We start from the raw sequence: 17,598 nt of genomic DNA, 5'->3' as shown, positions 1-17,598 counted from the left end.
ATGACCCCACTGTTAAAATCTTCCTAGGGTCGACCATGATGTTTATTTGCCATCTTACCTGTTCATAAGGTCACACATACCTGAAGAAGGGAAAACACAAATATCCACTTGATCCAGAACTTCTAACTCTCAGGAAGTTTTTAATGTTGGACATTTAATCCCCATTGTGTGATCTACTTAAGCCTTGGATCTGCCTCAATTTTAGGTTCATGCTCTAAAATGATTGAACAAAATGGATGCTCAGTGTAGATAAAACCCATACATCATGGTGGGCCTCACAAAGCCCTCTCTAAGTTGAAGAGTCTATTAATTTCCATTCTGACGGTAGGGGAGAGAGAACATTAAGAAAAGAGAAGCATTTAATAGAGAGATTTTAGAGGAAAATGATTCTTTCCAAAGAAAATGGGATGATTAAAAAATTGTACGCATGTGATGTATTTGGATGAAGTGCCACATATGTTAAAAAAATATCCGATATGTTAATTAGGTAAGGTCTATTGTAAGCAAGAGAATACAATTTTTTATTTTTATTTCTGTGATAAAAAATGTGATATTTTTCTAATAATATTTAGGCCATTAGAAATCCATTCCAATGGTCCATATTTAACTTACATAAACGCCCTTGGTTAATATTTGCATAATGGGGTCAGTGTTGAGGCATTGTGGGCCCACGTAGTGTTTACGTTCAACCGGTCAACTCCAACAACTGATCCAATCCAGCTATCAAGTAGGTTGCGTCAACACCACGCAAAACACGGCCTATCTAACGATTAGATTGACCTAATTATTTAAATGTATACATCAGGGCAGGGTGAAACTGTTGGACAGATCGGATGTCATAAACAAGATATTTAAGTCACTTCTTTCAGAAAAGAACAAGGTGAGTGCATTATAATCATTTCACATGCCCATAAGCACTCAAAAAGGTCAGGGCATTATTTGGCAAAACCGGCAGTTCCTGATGAACTTTGTGGTAAAGACCCCTGATTATAAAATATCTGAGTCAAGTCGACCCGGGTGAACGTCTGAGTCAGGTTTCCATTTTTAAACTGTGGTCTGGATCAACTAAAAAGGCCCAATTGCACAGACTAAAACCCCAGGATAACATATCATCAGGGGCCCAGTAAGCATGCAATTCCCCGTGGCCATGTCCTCAAAAAGAGAATTTAACGAAAAAAAAAAAAAACTACAGACTAAAAGCACATAGCTCAATACCTCTCAGCCACAACAACAACAACAACACATGATTATATCCTTTGATTGCTAACCAATTGCGACTTTTAAAGTGGAGTACAACCAAAGAATTTTCATTGAATTCCTGTAAAAGACGTATAGCCTAAAACTTCATTTTTCACTTTTTGGTTTTTTGCAGTAGGACAAATGCACCCAGCTTCACAGAAATCCATCGATGAAAAATTCCTGGGTAAGCAACGACCAGAAATGCAAACGATGGTGTGAACTATATTTTCAGTATATACTTACAAGATATTTACAAAGACACTAATTCAGATCCCATCAGTCATCATCCAACAAGCAAACAACCTCAGTTGCAGAATGAATTGCTTTGCCCATACCGTTGCCGCCTGGTGTTGTAGTAATGGGTGGAACCAAGGAGCCAACTCCCGAGCCTGCTTCTGCCATCCGCAGTTGGTTTGGCAGGTTCATTCCAGAGTGGATGTTGAAGTCCACACGTGGCTCAACCGCAGATAGAGAGGGATTGTGGAAGGCTGGAAATGCAATGGAACTATTCGGCAAACAGGTCCCACTAAAAGTCCCCAAAGGATGGGAAGGGAGGGACCGAAGGGGCAGAGGCAGGGGTGATGTTGTGGTCAGGACACTTGGGGATGGTTGACTTGGGATCCCACTTGGCTGAGGAAAGTGATTGGGTGATAGGATGGAGGTGGACCTGAAGTACTGGAGATGTGGGGCAGGAGCCCGCAGTTCAGTTCCAATGGAGAGGTTTATGGTGGGAGGCATTGGTGGTCTGAAGCGGGGAGCAGCTGGGTTGGCTGAGAAAAGGTCGGTGGGGTGATGAACAACCTGTACAGGTGGGCCCAGGGCACGTGGAGGCCTCTGCGCAGTTTGCGGCAAGGGCAGTATAGGAAACTGCTGCCTGACAGTAGGTGTCCCTGGAAAGAAACAAAGTCATTGAAACTCCTTTGCATGAAAAATAAAGGGTGATGATGGAAACTCTCCATTTTAATTTCTATGGAAGAGGGTTCCATGGAGAGAGAGATGCCTTTAACCTTACACTAAGAACTAGGTTCCTTTTTTAAAAAATCTTTTTTCTTTCCTTTTTTTCTTTCTTTCCTTTTTTTTTTTTTTATCCTCCTTTCTTTCTTTCTTTCTGGAACAGTCAGGCATACAAATACTGAAAAGCTCAATGAACTTAGAGAGTTCTTAAGCGGAGAGATTTTCATTCATCCAGGAAAACCCTTAGTTTCCTCCCTTGATATTATTTAAATTCTAGACCTACCCTTATTCTTAAAACTAAAACAAAGACCCAATTCCAGCTGGAAATGTTTCTAACCTTCCTAGAGCAAGATTCTCCAGCGATAATCACACTCCACCAAGCAAAGATGTTAGAAACTGGTCAGCTGGCCAAAAACTTAATGGGCATCCTTTTAAAAACTGTTTTGGATACTGATAAATAGTTGGGCAAGTTGGGGCATTGGTGGGGGGTTACCATCATCTAGAATGTTCCACAAGAACAAGCATTTGTGTAAGGGTTCCACCTTGTAGCACTAAATTTCGGGCCTGCCTGTTTCCGTATCTGAAACTGAGTTTTTCATTTTGGGACTGGTACCAACAGAATCCTTGCTGGAAAAGAAGCTTCTACCAGACCAGCCAAAATCTGGGCTCACCAACACCAGGTGTTAAGATGAAGCACAAACCAAGGCTTATTTTTTCCTCTTTTGGAACAATCCAATTGTTAGGAACTCCTAAAAGAAAAGGAAAGAAAAAAAACAAAATACAAAAGGCATATCCATGCAGGTGTCTGAGCCTGCACACAAACGCATGCATGCAAAATGTAGGGAAAACATATAAAGAGAGATGCATGCAAATGCAGGTTTTGTATACCAACTCTCAGCCTTGGAGATGGTGGGGTGATGATCTCTAATTTTATACACGAAGCATAAGGGGCAAAAAAGACGTGATGATACCTTGCCTTGGTGGTGTGCAGCCTGGATTGGTGGCATCTGCAAATTTCAACTTGAGTGCCTCCGCCAACATCAGGTTAAGATTGACCTTGCTAATCCATGTCTCGAGAGCCTTCTGTTGCCGTAGACATGCGGTCTCAGAATTCTGGATTAAGCCACCATACTTCCTACACACCTCTTCGATCTCCCTCTCGCGTTCTGATATTAGTCGTGTTTTCTACTCATCGAACAGAAAAGGAAATTGGATACAAAATATTCAATTAGTAATAGTTCTGCAACAATTAACATATAAACAGCAGTTAAAAGAGGACGGATATCATACCTCATCTTCATGGGTCTTGATGACGTGCTCCTGTTCTTTGCGCAATTTCGCTAACTCATTTTGAAGGGGGTTAGGGCGGAGCACTGAAGTTTGCCGGGAAGCCACAGGATAAGTTTGTGGCAGATGAATAGTCAATGATGGTGATGTTCCAGTGCTTTCAGGATATGCCACAGGAGGAATGCCCATTAGCATAGACATTGATGGCGGAGGAACATGTTGTGAAACCGAATGGTTAGATTGTGCAGTTTGTGGAGGTATGGCCTCAACGGCTTGTTGCATTGCCATGTCAGTTTGTTGGGAAGAACTGCATCTACTTAGCTCGTGCTCACTTTCCACAACAGAATGTCTGATAGGTTGATTATGACAGATTGAGTGATCTTCCGATTGGGGTGGCTGCAACTGCACAACAAGCTGAAAAGGTTGTGAAACCGAATGGTTAGATTGCTTGGTTCGTGGAGGTATGCCCACAACTGGTTGTTGCGTTGCCACGTCAGTTTGTAGGGAAGAACTGCATCTGCTTAGCTCGCACTCACTTTCCACAACAGAATGTCTGATGGGTTGATTATGGCAGATCAAGGGATTTTCCAATTGGGGTGGCTGCAACTGCACCACAAGCTGAACAGGTTGTGAAACCGAATGGTTAGATTGCTCAGTTCGTGGAGGTATGGCCTCAACTGCTTGTTGCGTTGCCATGTCAGTTTGTTGGGAAAAACTGCATCTACTTAGCTCGTGTTCACTTTCCGCAACAGTATCTTCCGATTGGGGTGACTGCAACTGCACAACAAGCTGAACAGGTTGTGAAACCGAATGATTGGATTGCTCGATTCGTGGAGGTATGGCCTCAACTGCTTGTTGCATTGCCACGTCATTTTGTTGGAAAGAACTGCTTCTACTTAGTTCATGCTCACTTTCCACAACAGAATGTCTGATAGGCTGATTATGACAGATCGTGGGATCTTCTGATTGGGGTGGCTGCAACTGCACAACAAGCTGAACAGGTTGTGAAACCGAATGGTTAGATTCCTCGGTTCGTGGAGGTATGACCTCAACTGCTTGTTGTGTTGCCATGTCAGTTTGTTCGGGAGAACTGCATCTACTTAGGTCGTGCTCATTTTCCTTTTCTGAATGTCTGATAGGCTGATTGTGACAGATCGAGGGATCTTCCGATTGGGGCGGCTGCGACTGCACAACAAGCTGCGAGACTGTGACATTATCATTAGACTGCTCGACTTGTAAGGATGTGGCATCAGCTGGCTGCGGCAATGCAACCTCAATTGGTTGGGGAGAACTGTGCCCTTCACATCCACGTGTCTCTTCACTCCCCACTGCACCAGATACAGTTGGCTCGTTGTGGTCAATGGAGGGAACCTGGTCATGTACAAAACAAATCAGAATGGGCATTCAACTGGTTTCCTCCAGAGAAGCATGCACTACCAAATATGAATAGAACGGACAACAACATTGTGGAAGCAAATGAACATGCTCACACCCATCTCTGCAATGCAGCTGAAATATCACCTGTTCTGCTATTTATATGACTATCCTAATTCCTATAGCAAAATTGACAGAATGCTGTTTTGGGAGACCGTGAGCAGATTTTGCAAAACCCTCCCTTTCTATGAAGGGCTACTACCATGGTGCGAAGCCATACCTATCCCGATACGCCCCCATCTCCTACCATCCATATTCACTTTTTCCTACAGCCATTCAATCTGCAAATCTATCATTATTTTGCAGCCAATCCTTCTCTACAACAGATTTCCAAGATCCGGCTCTGCGGGAGGGTTGAAACTTCGGCGGAGCACAACGCGCAAACCAGACCTCGGATCGGGCTGAAACTTGGTGGTTGTGTGGCCCAGCCCTGGCCGACCAGACCCTAGCTGGGGGTTTTTGGGTTCGTGGGCCCCATGCATGTGCGTCAGGCCTCGACTGGTGTCCACATGCACGAGCTGGCTTTAGGTTCACTCTATCCTCTCTCTCACTTCTCTCTTACCTGATTTCCCTAATCCTAACCCTAGATTGTCTTAAATTCTAATTTCTTTGCCCTTTTTTCTAACCTTAGGGTTCCCCAAATTGAAACTTGTGAATCCCTTGGATTGGGAATATATTTCTGTGCATGTGTGGATGAATTTACTCTCCTTTGAGCATTGTTTGGCCTATAACTTTAATTGATCCAGCCCTAACATATGTCAGCCTGGACCCGCATAGATTTCCCTCGTTGAATGCTTGACTTTTTTTGTGGGATTTGGAATATTGTGTGATTATTTCTGAACTAGCATGATCTAAAGCTTGGAATCTTGCATAGCATATTTAAAATTTCATGTCCTGCATCAAATTTGGAATCAGAGCTTAGGGTTCTTATAGGGGAATGCATTGCATGTTAGGGGTTTGGTCTATTCACGTTTGGTTTGCATTAACTCTCATCATAGGGTCTTGTAGGATCATCTAGTCTCATTTAGACACATATAGTTGTGTCAAAGGGTCTTTAAGTTGAGGAGTACTTGTATGCCCACATGTACTGGTCGCGGTTTTGGTTTGCACCCTACGCTAAACATGGAGCAATCACAAAAATCAATGGACAACCTAACCCGGCAGTTTGAGTCTTTGGGTAAGCGCTTGGAACAACGTATTGACCATCGCCTTGAACAAATTAATGTGCGCGTTACCCAATTAGAGACCTCCGCCCGGGCAAAGCCCACTATTGGGGAAGATGCCCAATCTCAGGCAAGTGGTCAAGAGGATAGACCAAGAAATGGAGGTGGCCAAGGAATCGGTTATGGGCGCACACATGTGCACACACCCCGTGAGGGACATTAAGACCACTATGACCCCGATGTACAACTCCTCAAAGGAGTTAGAGTAGATGCCCCCACGTTCGATGGCCACTTGGACCCTAACATTTTTTTATATTGGTTGGCGGATAGACCACTATTTTAAATAGTATAATATGTCAGATGCTCGTCGAGTCCGATTCGCCAAGATGAAGCTTGTGGGCTAAGCAAAAAGGTTTTGGGCTACTGTAGAGCGAAAGAAAGAAAGATCAAGGAAGCTCCCAATAGTCCATTGAGGAAAAATGAAAGAAACTATTAATGAAAAATACCTCCCTTTTTCTTATCACTTGAGGTTAGTTGAGGAATGACAGTCTCTTCAATAAGGTTCCATGAGTGTTGTTGAATACATTGAAAAGTTCTAAGAGTACTTGACCCGTTATGAAGTTAATGAGGACCCCGTACTCACTCTTGCTCGATTTAAGACGGGCCTCCATTCTAACATTAGGAGAGAGTTGCTCGCCAAAGAGATTGACACTCTTGAACAGATGTATCAAGTAGTGTTGGAGGTCGAGCAATACCTCAAAGCATCTATGGGGAGGCGGTTTGAGTCTCGTGATTCTGGCGCTAAGGCTAACCCTTCTGGGGATAAACCTGGCACTGAATATCAGTATAAGCCTTCCAGCAGCTCTCAGTCTAGGCCCAAGGATGATAAGGATAAAAAAGTTGTCAGATCTAGCTTGCGTAGAAGCGAGGCGAGTAGGTGTTTTAGATGTCAGGGGTTTGGTCACTTTGCCCACTAGTGTTGGCACAAAAGAGGGCACCAAGGTGTTCCTTATTGAGAGGCAAATAGAAGTAGTGCCCCCAAAAAGTAACGGTGAGGAGGAAGAATATGAGCCAGCAGAAGCCCCTAGTGATGAGGAAGAGGGAGCGCAAGAGTCTGCAACTTTTGCGGTTATGCGTTGCGCCTTTGCCTAAGCAAAGAATACCGACGATTGACGCCGCAACACGATCACCGATACTAACACAAAATGTGGTGATAAGAGCTGCGAGATGATCGTGGATAGCGATAGTTGTGCCAATGTAGCATCAACTGGCACTGCGAGCTGTCTGGGCTTGAAACTTGAAGCCCATCCTCAACCCTATAGAGTATCTTCGGTTGACGAAACTCTCATTCTAGTCTCACACCGCTGTCATGCTCTAATTCAGTTTGGATCATATAAAGACACATTTTCGTGTGATGTTGTTCCTATTCAGTTTGGGACGTATAAACCTAGGAAGCCTATTGATCTTGTCCCTATGTCACTGTCCCATAGGCCATCAGAGTCTGCAGAGTCCTTTGCGTATCACATTCATTTATTGCATCAAGAAATCAAGCGAAAGATCACTACTAGTAATGAACATTACAAATTTTCTGTAGACCAGCATAAACGTTTCAAGGAATTCAATGTAGGGACTCTGTGATGGTCTGCATCAGGCCCGAGCAGTAGCCTCAGGGGGTTGTTCATAAATTACACGCGCATAGCACTCTACCATTCAAAATTATAAAACAAAACAGTCTCGATGCATGTGGTAGATCTTCCACCTTCCATGGGAATAAGTTTCACATTCAATATAGAGGATCTAGTTGCTTTTCAGGGGACCACTGATACATTGTCCAACCCTTCGCCCAACCATCCTGATTCTCCAGACCTGTCCTTTGATCCATTGCCTCTTCCTGACCCTTCTTCTCATCCTCTACCTCCTATACCCACCCTTCCCACACCTAGAGAGGAGATAGAGGATATCCTGATCCATCAGATAATATTGACGTCGGATGGCGGATTTCAAAAGTTCCTAGTCAAGTGGAAGTCACACCCAACTTCAGACAATACGTGGCTTACTGAGGAGGAGCTTCAGAGACTTGATCCTGACATCTTGGAGCGGTTTAGGAGTTTTGTTTCACTGGTGGCGAAATCTTTGCAGCCGGAGAGAGTTGATAGGGACATTATGCGCACACGCACGGACATCATGCGCACACGCACGCCCCCCTACGAAAGTACGCAAGGAGAGCCCCACCATCGATATGGATTGAAGACAACGTCCAGGGAGGGCCTCCTAATTAGAAGACTCCATTTTGGTTCCTTGAAGTGGACCCGATCGTCATGTGAATCCCACCATGGGTTCTCATGATCGTGGCCCACCATTCCAAACAATTTGGTACTTTTAGTTTTGGTTATTAGTGTTATTAAGAACATCATGGACAGTTTAGATTACTTTGATTAGTTGTTATTTGTGGTTTACTTCGTCTTTAAGTAATAGGTTGCGCACATAGCACGAGTTTTGGGATATAGGATTTTATTATAAATAGGCACCCCTTGTAGTCTTTTTTCTCATTAATGAATGGAATAAAATTTCTGCGTTTTCCTGCTCCTCTCTAAGTTGTGAAAGCCTAATTGGGTGTGACCTCCCTTCTACGAAGGGCTACTACCCTGGTGCGAAGCCACACCTAGCCTGATTTGCCCCCATCTCCTACCATCCATATTCGCTTTTTCCTACAGTCATTCAATCCTTAAATCTATCATTATTTTGCAGTCCATCCTTCTCTGCAACAGATTTCCAGGATCCAGCCCTACAAGAAGGTTGAAACTTCGGCAGAGCACCACGCGCGGATCAGACCTCGGATCGGGCTGAAACTTGGGGGTTGTGTGGCCCAGCCCTGGCTGACCAGACCCTAGCTGGGGGTTTTTGGGTTCGTGGGCCCCACGCACGTGCGGACAGCCTTCAGCGCACGTGCGTCAAGCCTCGCCTGCTGTCCACACGCGTGAGCTGGCTTCAGGTTCACTCTATCCTCTCTTTCACTCCTCTCTTACTTGGTTTTCCTAACCCTAACCCTAGATTGTCTTAAATTCCAATTTCTTTGCCCTTTTTTCTAACCCTAGGGTTCCCTGAATTGAAACCGGTGAATCCCTTGGATTGGGGAAATATTTCTATGCATGTGTAGATGAATTTACTCTCCTTCGAGCATTGTTTGGCCTATAACTTTAATTGATCCGGCCCTAGCATGTGTAAGCCTGGACCTGCATAGATTCCCCCGGTTGAATGCTTGACTTTTTTTTGTAGGATGTGGAATTTGGTGTGATTGTTTCTGAACTAGTATGATCTAAGATCTAAAACCTGGAATCTTGCATAGTATATTTAAATTTTCATGTCCTGCATCAAATAAGCATACCACCATCTTCAGCAGAGAACATTCATCATTTTCTTGAAAGATAGTTATTGGCAGGAATTAGCAGGATTGTATGGAGCACTTACAAACTTGAATCAGGTTACAAATAATCATTTTAGACAAGATTAAGGGCCCGTTGGGATGGCTCAATTATGGATCTACGCTACAGATTACAAAAATAACCTATTAGAGCAAAATTCATTATGCTAGAAAAAGGTGTTTGGAACATAGTGATTGATCTCGTTTTCAGAAATTCAAGGCATGGGAATTTCTCGGGAGATTGTTGGATTTTGAAGTTTTTCTCACGATAGTATCAGCAAAATATCATTGAAAATAAAATATTAAAAATATTTATTACAAATTAATAAATAGTTTTAAAAATTAAAGTATAGGAAAATGAATTAGTCTAAACTTTAATAATTTTATTTCATTAAAATCACAATAAATTTGCGATAAAGTGAGGAAATTTAAATAAATTTAAAATAAAAAAAAAAAAAAAAAAAAAAAAAAAACAGCCATGATTATGAAAATCTTGCGATATTCTAGTGATAATATCATTGATCAATTTTCCGCGAAAATGTCATGAGAATTTCAAAATCTCAACGATATTTATCACAATGGTTTTGAACTATATTGCACACAACATGAAGTGAAGCGACAACAAATTCAGGTGCAGGAGTAGGGAAGTGTCTCTTTCAAAATGTAAACAAGTATAAATAGGTAGGAAGCGAGAGGGAGCAAGACCTAGTTACAAAGATCCTGCAACAGTTTGGAACACTTATATTAATTTTAAGACATTATATATTGCATATTTGCATAATTCATTATTTTTGAGTTATGAGTACCTAATCATATTTAGTCTTTAGTCATTCCACCAATGACCTTTCTACCCCTACCCCTTTCCTCTCTAAGGCACATCATGGATGGTTCAAATTAATTATTAGACCTCTATCACAATAAGTACACACCATTAATTCCCATTGATTGGCTGGTTAGGATCATCTATTCAAGTTGGCTGGTAGTAATTGTTGGGAGTATCCCGATATTATCTAGGTCTCCAGCTCGGCAATACCGATAACATTGGTAGTGATATCAATAACGCTGGTAGTATCGGAAATTCCAGGTAATGACGCTATATCACTAAGTATTGCCAACATATTGATATTGCCAATATTTTTTACTGTGTAAATTCCAGATGTCTCGTGTCACCAATGTATTGATATCACCAATATTTTCAACTATATAAATTCTAGGTGTCACTTGTATCGCTAGTGTATCGGCAATATTTCGATAACGTCGCCAATCTATCAATATCTCCAAAAGTTTGTTTATTAATATATATATATATATATATATATATATATATATATATATATATATATATATATATATATATATATATATATATATATATATTTCAAATTTTTTATGGACACATGGTTGTATGATGAAATGCATGTTTGTATGTGTGTATATGTATGCATGCATGGATGCTTAGATGGATACATGGATGTGTGTATGTGTGTGCGCGTGCATGCACGCACGCATGGATGGATCATGAGTGTGTTTGTATGTATATATGTGCATGCATGGATGGATCCACCATTCTCCCCATGTTTCCCTGTGTCAACAATACATGCTTTTAGGTCTCATTAACAATAAACTTATTATTTGATTCCTAAATATGCAAAGATCTGTCTTTTCACTATTATTTGATTCATAAATATGCAAATATGTGTATTTTAGCATCTCCTGAAGTTTCAATTAAAAATCCTACCGTTTTTCCCATGTTTCCACAATGCTTCCCTGCATTTTGGGACTCAGCGATAACAATATTGTTTCCGTATCCCTAGCCACCAAAACTTGTAGCAATACATATACTTCGAACACTACTTGTAGAAGAGATGGCAATCAAAATGGGCCCACATGATTGATGGACCAGATCAATGATCAGAGATTCTCAATTATAATTAACATGGGTTTTCCACTTTCCAAGCCAATGATTTGTTGAATAGGATCGGTCCATATCACTGATTGAGACATTTATTATAAACAATATAGACCCTCCATTTCTTATCCATGACCGAATCGTTTGGATCATCAAATCAAGGTGACTTCAAGAGGTATTGTCCATAAAATGTTGGGCCAACATGAGGAATGGTACACATCATTTATTCAATCTTTCCGAGTAAAATAAAGATAGACTGTCTAAGGAGTGCTTAGATCATCATAGCAAAATGACTTTTGAGGAGGATCTACCATCAAAAGAGGGCCTCAAATGAAGCACGGTCAAGATATTGATCAGGCCTCTATATGGCCAACATCAACCATCATTTTCCTAGACATGGATTGGATCAATCATTAATTAAAAGTGATTTCTAGGAGGGATCAGAAATCAAAGTTGGCTCCACATGGACAGTCCATATCACTGATGGATAATCTTAACCATCCGATCACTGGCTAAGGAATAAATGATCCATATTCACTATAGGAGGAAAGGTCCATCATGTGGGGTCCCCCCTTGATTGTTGATCCAAAATATGCTTAGATTATCATAGCAAAATGACTTTTGAGAAAGATCTACAATCAAAGGAGTGCCTCAAATGAAGGACGGTCTAGATTGATCGGGCCTCTATATGACCAACATCAACCATCATTTTCCTAGACATGGATTGGATCAATCAATAATTAAAAGTAATTTCTAGGAGGGATGGCAAATCAAAGTTGGCCCCACATGGACAGTCCATATCACTGATGGATAATCTTAACCATCCGATCACTGGATAAGGAATGAATGATCCATATTTATTATAGTAGGAAAGGTCCATCATGTGGTGTGCCCCTTGATTTTTTATCCCTCCTAAAATCATTTTGATATGATTATCCTAACCATGCAATCAATTGATAGAAAATGGACAGCCCATATCATTTAATGGAAAAAAATGTGGTTAGTAATCTAGAACGCTCATCACATGAGGGCCACATGTGATTGCTGACCCGTATGATGTGATGATTGTACCATCCAACCAATGGATAGGAAATGGATGGTCCTAATTTATTACAAGAAAAAATTCAACCAATGATCTAGACCATCCACCATTTGCGACCCACCTATGAATATCAACATCTCCCAAAATCACTTTGATAGGATAACCATTATCATCCATCAATGGTCGGGAAACATATGGTCCACATTTACTATACTAGAAAACGTCTAATCAATGATATGGACCATCCTTCATGTGAAGCACACCTTCAATTCGGATTTTGCTAACCATCCAATGAATAGCTAGGAAAATGGATGTTCCATATTTACTGTAGTAGAAAAGGTCCAACCAATGATCTAGACCATCCATCATAAGCATACTATTTTTTATCCCGACCTCTCTCAAAAGATCACTTTGATCTGATGATTCTAACTATCCATTCAGATGGGAAAATAGACAATATTATATTATTACAACAGACTTCCAATCATTGATCTACACCATCCATTACTAGGGCCCCAACTTGAATTGCCAACCCATCTCAATCAGTCACTTTGATATGATGATCCTAACCATTTGATCAAATGCTAGGAAAATGAATTGTCCAAATGTACTATACTACAAAAAGTTCAAATAAGTGATACAAGCCATCCATCATGTGTGGTCCACCTATGATTCTTGATCACTCCCAACAATCACTTGGACTAGATGATCCTTTCCACCCAATCAATGTATGGGAAAACGGACGGACCCTATTTACTATTATAGGAGGTCTGTTCATTAACCTAGACCATCCTTAATGTGGGTCCCACTTTTGATTGCCCATCCTTCCAAAAATCACTCCAATCTAATAATCCTAACCATCAGAACAATGGATAGGAGATATTCCGTAATGGTAACGGTGATTGTAACGGCCACCACCGTTACCTTTGCACTATGGGGTGTTACAGAGTTACTCTCTTTTTTTTTTTTTCTGAAAAAAAAAAAAAAAAAAAAAAAAAAAAACGAAAAACATGTATCAGCCCTGTAATGGACCATTACCGAGGGCTGTTATATGGCCTTTACGGGAGCCGTAACGGGCCGTTACAGGACCTATAACGGCTTTTACGAGTCATTTTTCTCCATAAAGGTTGTTACAGCCTTTATGACCCCATAATGTGTAATGGTTACCACTGTTACCTTTACATAACAGCCTTTATGGCCCCATAATAGCCTTTACAGCACACCATGTAGGAGATAGATGGTTCATACTTAATATTTTAGGAACGAACAATCAGTGATCTAAACCACCCGTCGCGTGGGCCCACCTTTGATATGCATGATGGGCAGTCTATCCGTATCGGACCTTTCCTATTATAATACAAATGTTCCATCCATCTTTTGTCCATTGATCAGATAGTTAGGATCATCATATTAGAGTATATATTTGGGGGAACAGGCAATCAAAGTTGGTCCTACATCATGGACAACCCAAATCTCCTGGATTGGGAGATCCTATCTACAGATATCAGAGATATATGTCAGTGATTTCACTGTATTCCATTCTAGAAATAGTAACCAAACGAGAAAAATAAATAAATAAATAAATAAATGGAACCAACTTAAATTCAAAAGTAAACAGGACAACCAAACCTATAATCTACTTAGCATTGAATGGATCAGGTTCCTTTACATAACAGGACAACCAAACCTATAATCTACTTAGTATTGAATGGATCAGGTTCCTTTACATAACAGGATAAAAGATTATAAATACAATGACTTCAAATCAAAGTTGTATCCAGATGGGGCATTACGCAACAGAGTTTTGAGACAAATCATGTTCGCGCGCGCCGTCCACCAGAAACAATCACTTTGACAGAAAGTGGTTTGAGTTCTCGTCTACAAAACTTAATGGCTATATGACACTCGGGGGCCGTTTGGCATCTCTACTAATAAGAGCTTATTTGCTTATTCTTTTTTTTAAAAAATATATATATATAGCTCTTATTTTGGAAATATACTGTTCGGTAAAGCACTAATTTTATCACTTAATTTTTCAGAAACTACGAAAAAAAGCTCTAAAAAAATAAGTGATTGGGAAGTCACTTTTTCACTAAGAGCTTATTTAGCTTAAGCAGATAGACATTTTAGACTAATGTTTGGACAAGTTTGTCCGTAAACATTTTACGTAATTCCCATCTTGCCCTCTTCTCTTCTCTTTACAATCTCACTAAGGTGCGCTCACATAATGAACAACCCACATTGAAGGTGGGGCTCCACATGATAAATGGTCCACATCAAGGTGGGCCCCATATGATGCATGCCATACATCAAAGTGTAGCCCCATATGATGGATGCCCCACATCAAAGTGTGGCCCTACATGATGGATGATCCACATCAAGCAGGCCCCACCCAATGGATGGTCCACATCAAAGGTGGGAGCCACATGATGGACAGTGAACAATGAAGGTGGGACCACATGGTGGAAGGTTGACATCAAAGATAGGACCACATGATGAACGACCCATATTGAAGGTTGGGCCCCACATGATGGACGGTCCACAACAAGGTTGGGACCCACATGATGGATGGTGAACATCAAAGGTGGGTCCCACATGATGAATGGCTCACATCAAAATGTGCCCCCGCATGATGGACTATCCACATCAAGTAGGCCCCACATGATGGACAATCTATAGCAAATGTGGGACCCACATGATGGATGGTGGACATCAAAGGTGGACCCACATGATGAACGACCCATATTGAAGATGCCCCTCACATGATGAATGTTCCACATCAAGGTGGGCCCACATAATGCACAATTCACATCAAAGGTGGGCCCCACATGATGGATGGAGTACATCAAAGGGTGGCCCAGCATGATAGACAATCCACGTTAAGTGGGCCCCATTTGATGAATGGTCCACATCAAAGGTGGGACCACATGATGGACATCAAAGGTGGGCCCACGTGATTGACAATTGGCATCAAAGGTGGGCCCATATGATGAACGACCCATATTGAAGGTGGGGCCCCACATAATGAATTGTCCATAACAAGGTGGCCCACATAATGGACGGACTGGGCCTCACTTGATGGATAGCCCACATCAAAGTGTGGCTCCTCATGATGGAAAGTCCACATTAAGAGGGCCCCACCTAATACACAGTCCACATCTAAGGTCTCGCATGATGGACGGTCCATTCTAAAGTGGCCTAACATGATTGATGATCCACATACGTGTGCCCACACAATGGATGGCAGACATCAAAAGCGGACCCCACATGATGGACAACCCACATCAAGGTGGGGCCCACACAATGGAAACATCAAATGTGGACTCCACATGATGGGTAGTAGACATTGAGGGGCCCACATAAATAAAAATTAGCATTGATGGTGGACCCCACATGATAGGTGACCTACATCAAGGTGGGCCCCACATAATGGACGGTCCATGTCAAAGGTCAACCCTTAATGATAAATGGTCCACATCCAAGATATGCCTTGAATTATGGACGGTCAACTTTGAAGGTTTGGCTCACACGATGGATGATTCACATCACAGGTGGCTCCATATGATGGACAATTCACATCTAATGTTTGAAATAATGGATGGACTAAATGTCTTAAAGTATGAAGATTGTAGCCATCCATTCTTTTGTCATTTGGGGAATGGTCAATTTATGATGAGATCCACCAAAACAACTGTCTCGATTGCTCTTATAATGGAGTTGTTGTAATCTTTAAAAATGGCATCAACTACCCCTGAAAATAGCTCTTATTTGAACATTTTACCAAATGTACTTACTTCAAATAAGAGCTTTTTTGGATTTTGAGAAACATGATTTTACCAAACAAGCTTATTTAAAACAAGAGCTAGAACGAAAAGAGCTCATTAAAGTAGCTCTTATTTGAAAAGCTCTTATTAGATTTAGAGTAGAGATACCAAACGAGCCCTCAAAGGTCCTCTATAAAGGTAAAGGCAGAAGACGACTCCAATTCTCAAATAAAGACCTAAGAAACTTTTTTCTTTACAACCCTTTTCCTGTCCTATTCCCCTCCCCTGACACTTAAACATGATACCACTCCTATACATTTTTAATAACAGTCATGCAGGAGAGATATTTCAACAGAACCCATAAAGCGGACCCAAATTAGTTGCGGCAAAGGATATGATGGTGATGATGATAATGACGATAATGATTATATTTAATGAGTGATAATCAATGATTTGCATACCCTATCCCCATACTCAGGAAGCATAGCTGACAATCAACCTATAAAAAGTAAGACAATGCATACCTGAAGAGATGACACAGAAATATCATGCTCAAGATTCGTCCGAGACTGAGGTAAGGAAGGCAAATTGATCTGATTCTGCTGTGTGGAAGATATTAGGCATGCACTGTCGGAATTGGCTGCCCTGCTGTGCTGCTCAAACCCAGCCCATGTTCCTCTTCCCAAGACTTTATCTTTCATCACATCACTCTCACTGGTGACTGCACTCCTGCCACTGGACTGCACTGTGGCAGTATCAGTTCCAATTGGCAGGCCTTGTGCCACATCATTTGGATCTCTTGCTGGGATTTCAGCCATTATTCCATTCAGCACTGTCAGTTGAGCTGGTTCTGACATAACCACATTCACATTCTCTGTTTCTGAAGGCCCAGACATAGGAGCCTTATTTCCCATAACATCATGAACTCCACTATGTTCACAAATGTCCATATTATCCTGCCCCAATCCAGAATCAAGCAATGGTTCCTCAACCAATGGTTCGGATAATTGCCCAGATTTCACTTGTTCCAACATATGTGCCTTCATCCACTCCTCCTCCTTCCTTACACCTTGATGTCTAACCACAAGTTTTCTCTGGCGATTGTCCATCCACCTATCATGTTCATCCATTTTCCTTGCAAAGTCTTCATCTACCATCTTCAGCATATCCAGCCTGACCAAAGGATTATCATGTACAGTGCAAATAAGATCAGATTGCAACCTATGTTCTTTCTTCAGCTTCGCGCTTTCTCTCTCCTTGTATTTATGGAAGGCTTGAACTTCCTCTTGTTGTTCACGAAGGATCCTGTTCATCCCCCTGGCAAATTTTTTTTCAATTTGCCTAATAAGTTTTTTAGAGAAAGACTTGTCAGACCTGATCTCAGA

At 41.4% G+C, this 17,598-nt stretch overlaps 2 protein-coding genes across 2 annotated transcripts; both read right to left on the bottom strand.

Moving 5' to 3' along the window:
• Positions 1-1,230: 1,230 nt before the first annotated feature.
• LOC131245918 (uncharacterized) lies at positions 1,231-4,229 on the bottom strand. The gene is made up of 3 exons (XM_058245697.1): positions 3,484-4,229; positions 3,165-3,378; positions 1,231-2,129 (listed from the first exon to the last, which is right to left on the bottom strand). Exons 1-3 carry the CDS (start codon positions 4,174-4,176, stop codon positions 1,516-1,518), a joined length of 1,521 nt encoding a protein of 506 aa, XP_058101680.1. The 5' UTR covers positions 4,177-4,229; the 3' UTR covers positions 1,231-1,515.
• Positions 4,178-17,589, bottom strand: LOC131247019 (uncharacterized). The gene is made up of 3 exons (XM_058247464.1): positions 16,738-17,589; positions 4,231-4,851; positions 4,178-4,195 (listed from the first exon to the last, which is right to left on the bottom strand). The coding sequence occupies exons 1-3, from the start codon at positions 17,524-17,526 to the stop codon at positions 4,178-4,180; spliced, it is 1,428 nt and encodes a 475-aa protein (XP_058103447.1). The 5' UTR covers positions 17,527-17,589.
• Positions 17,590-17,598: the final 9 nt, after the last annotated feature.

This window comes from Magnolia sinica, chromosome 5 (assembly GCF_029962835.1).
Source record: "Magnolia sinica isolate HGM2019 chromosome 5, MsV1, whole genome shotgun sequence".
Classification (NCBI taxonomy): Eukaryota; Viridiplantae; Streptophyta; class Magnoliopsida; order Magnoliales; family Magnoliaceae; genus Magnolia; species Magnolia sinica.
This window is presented reverse-complemented; position numbering and strand designations above follow the sequence as displayed.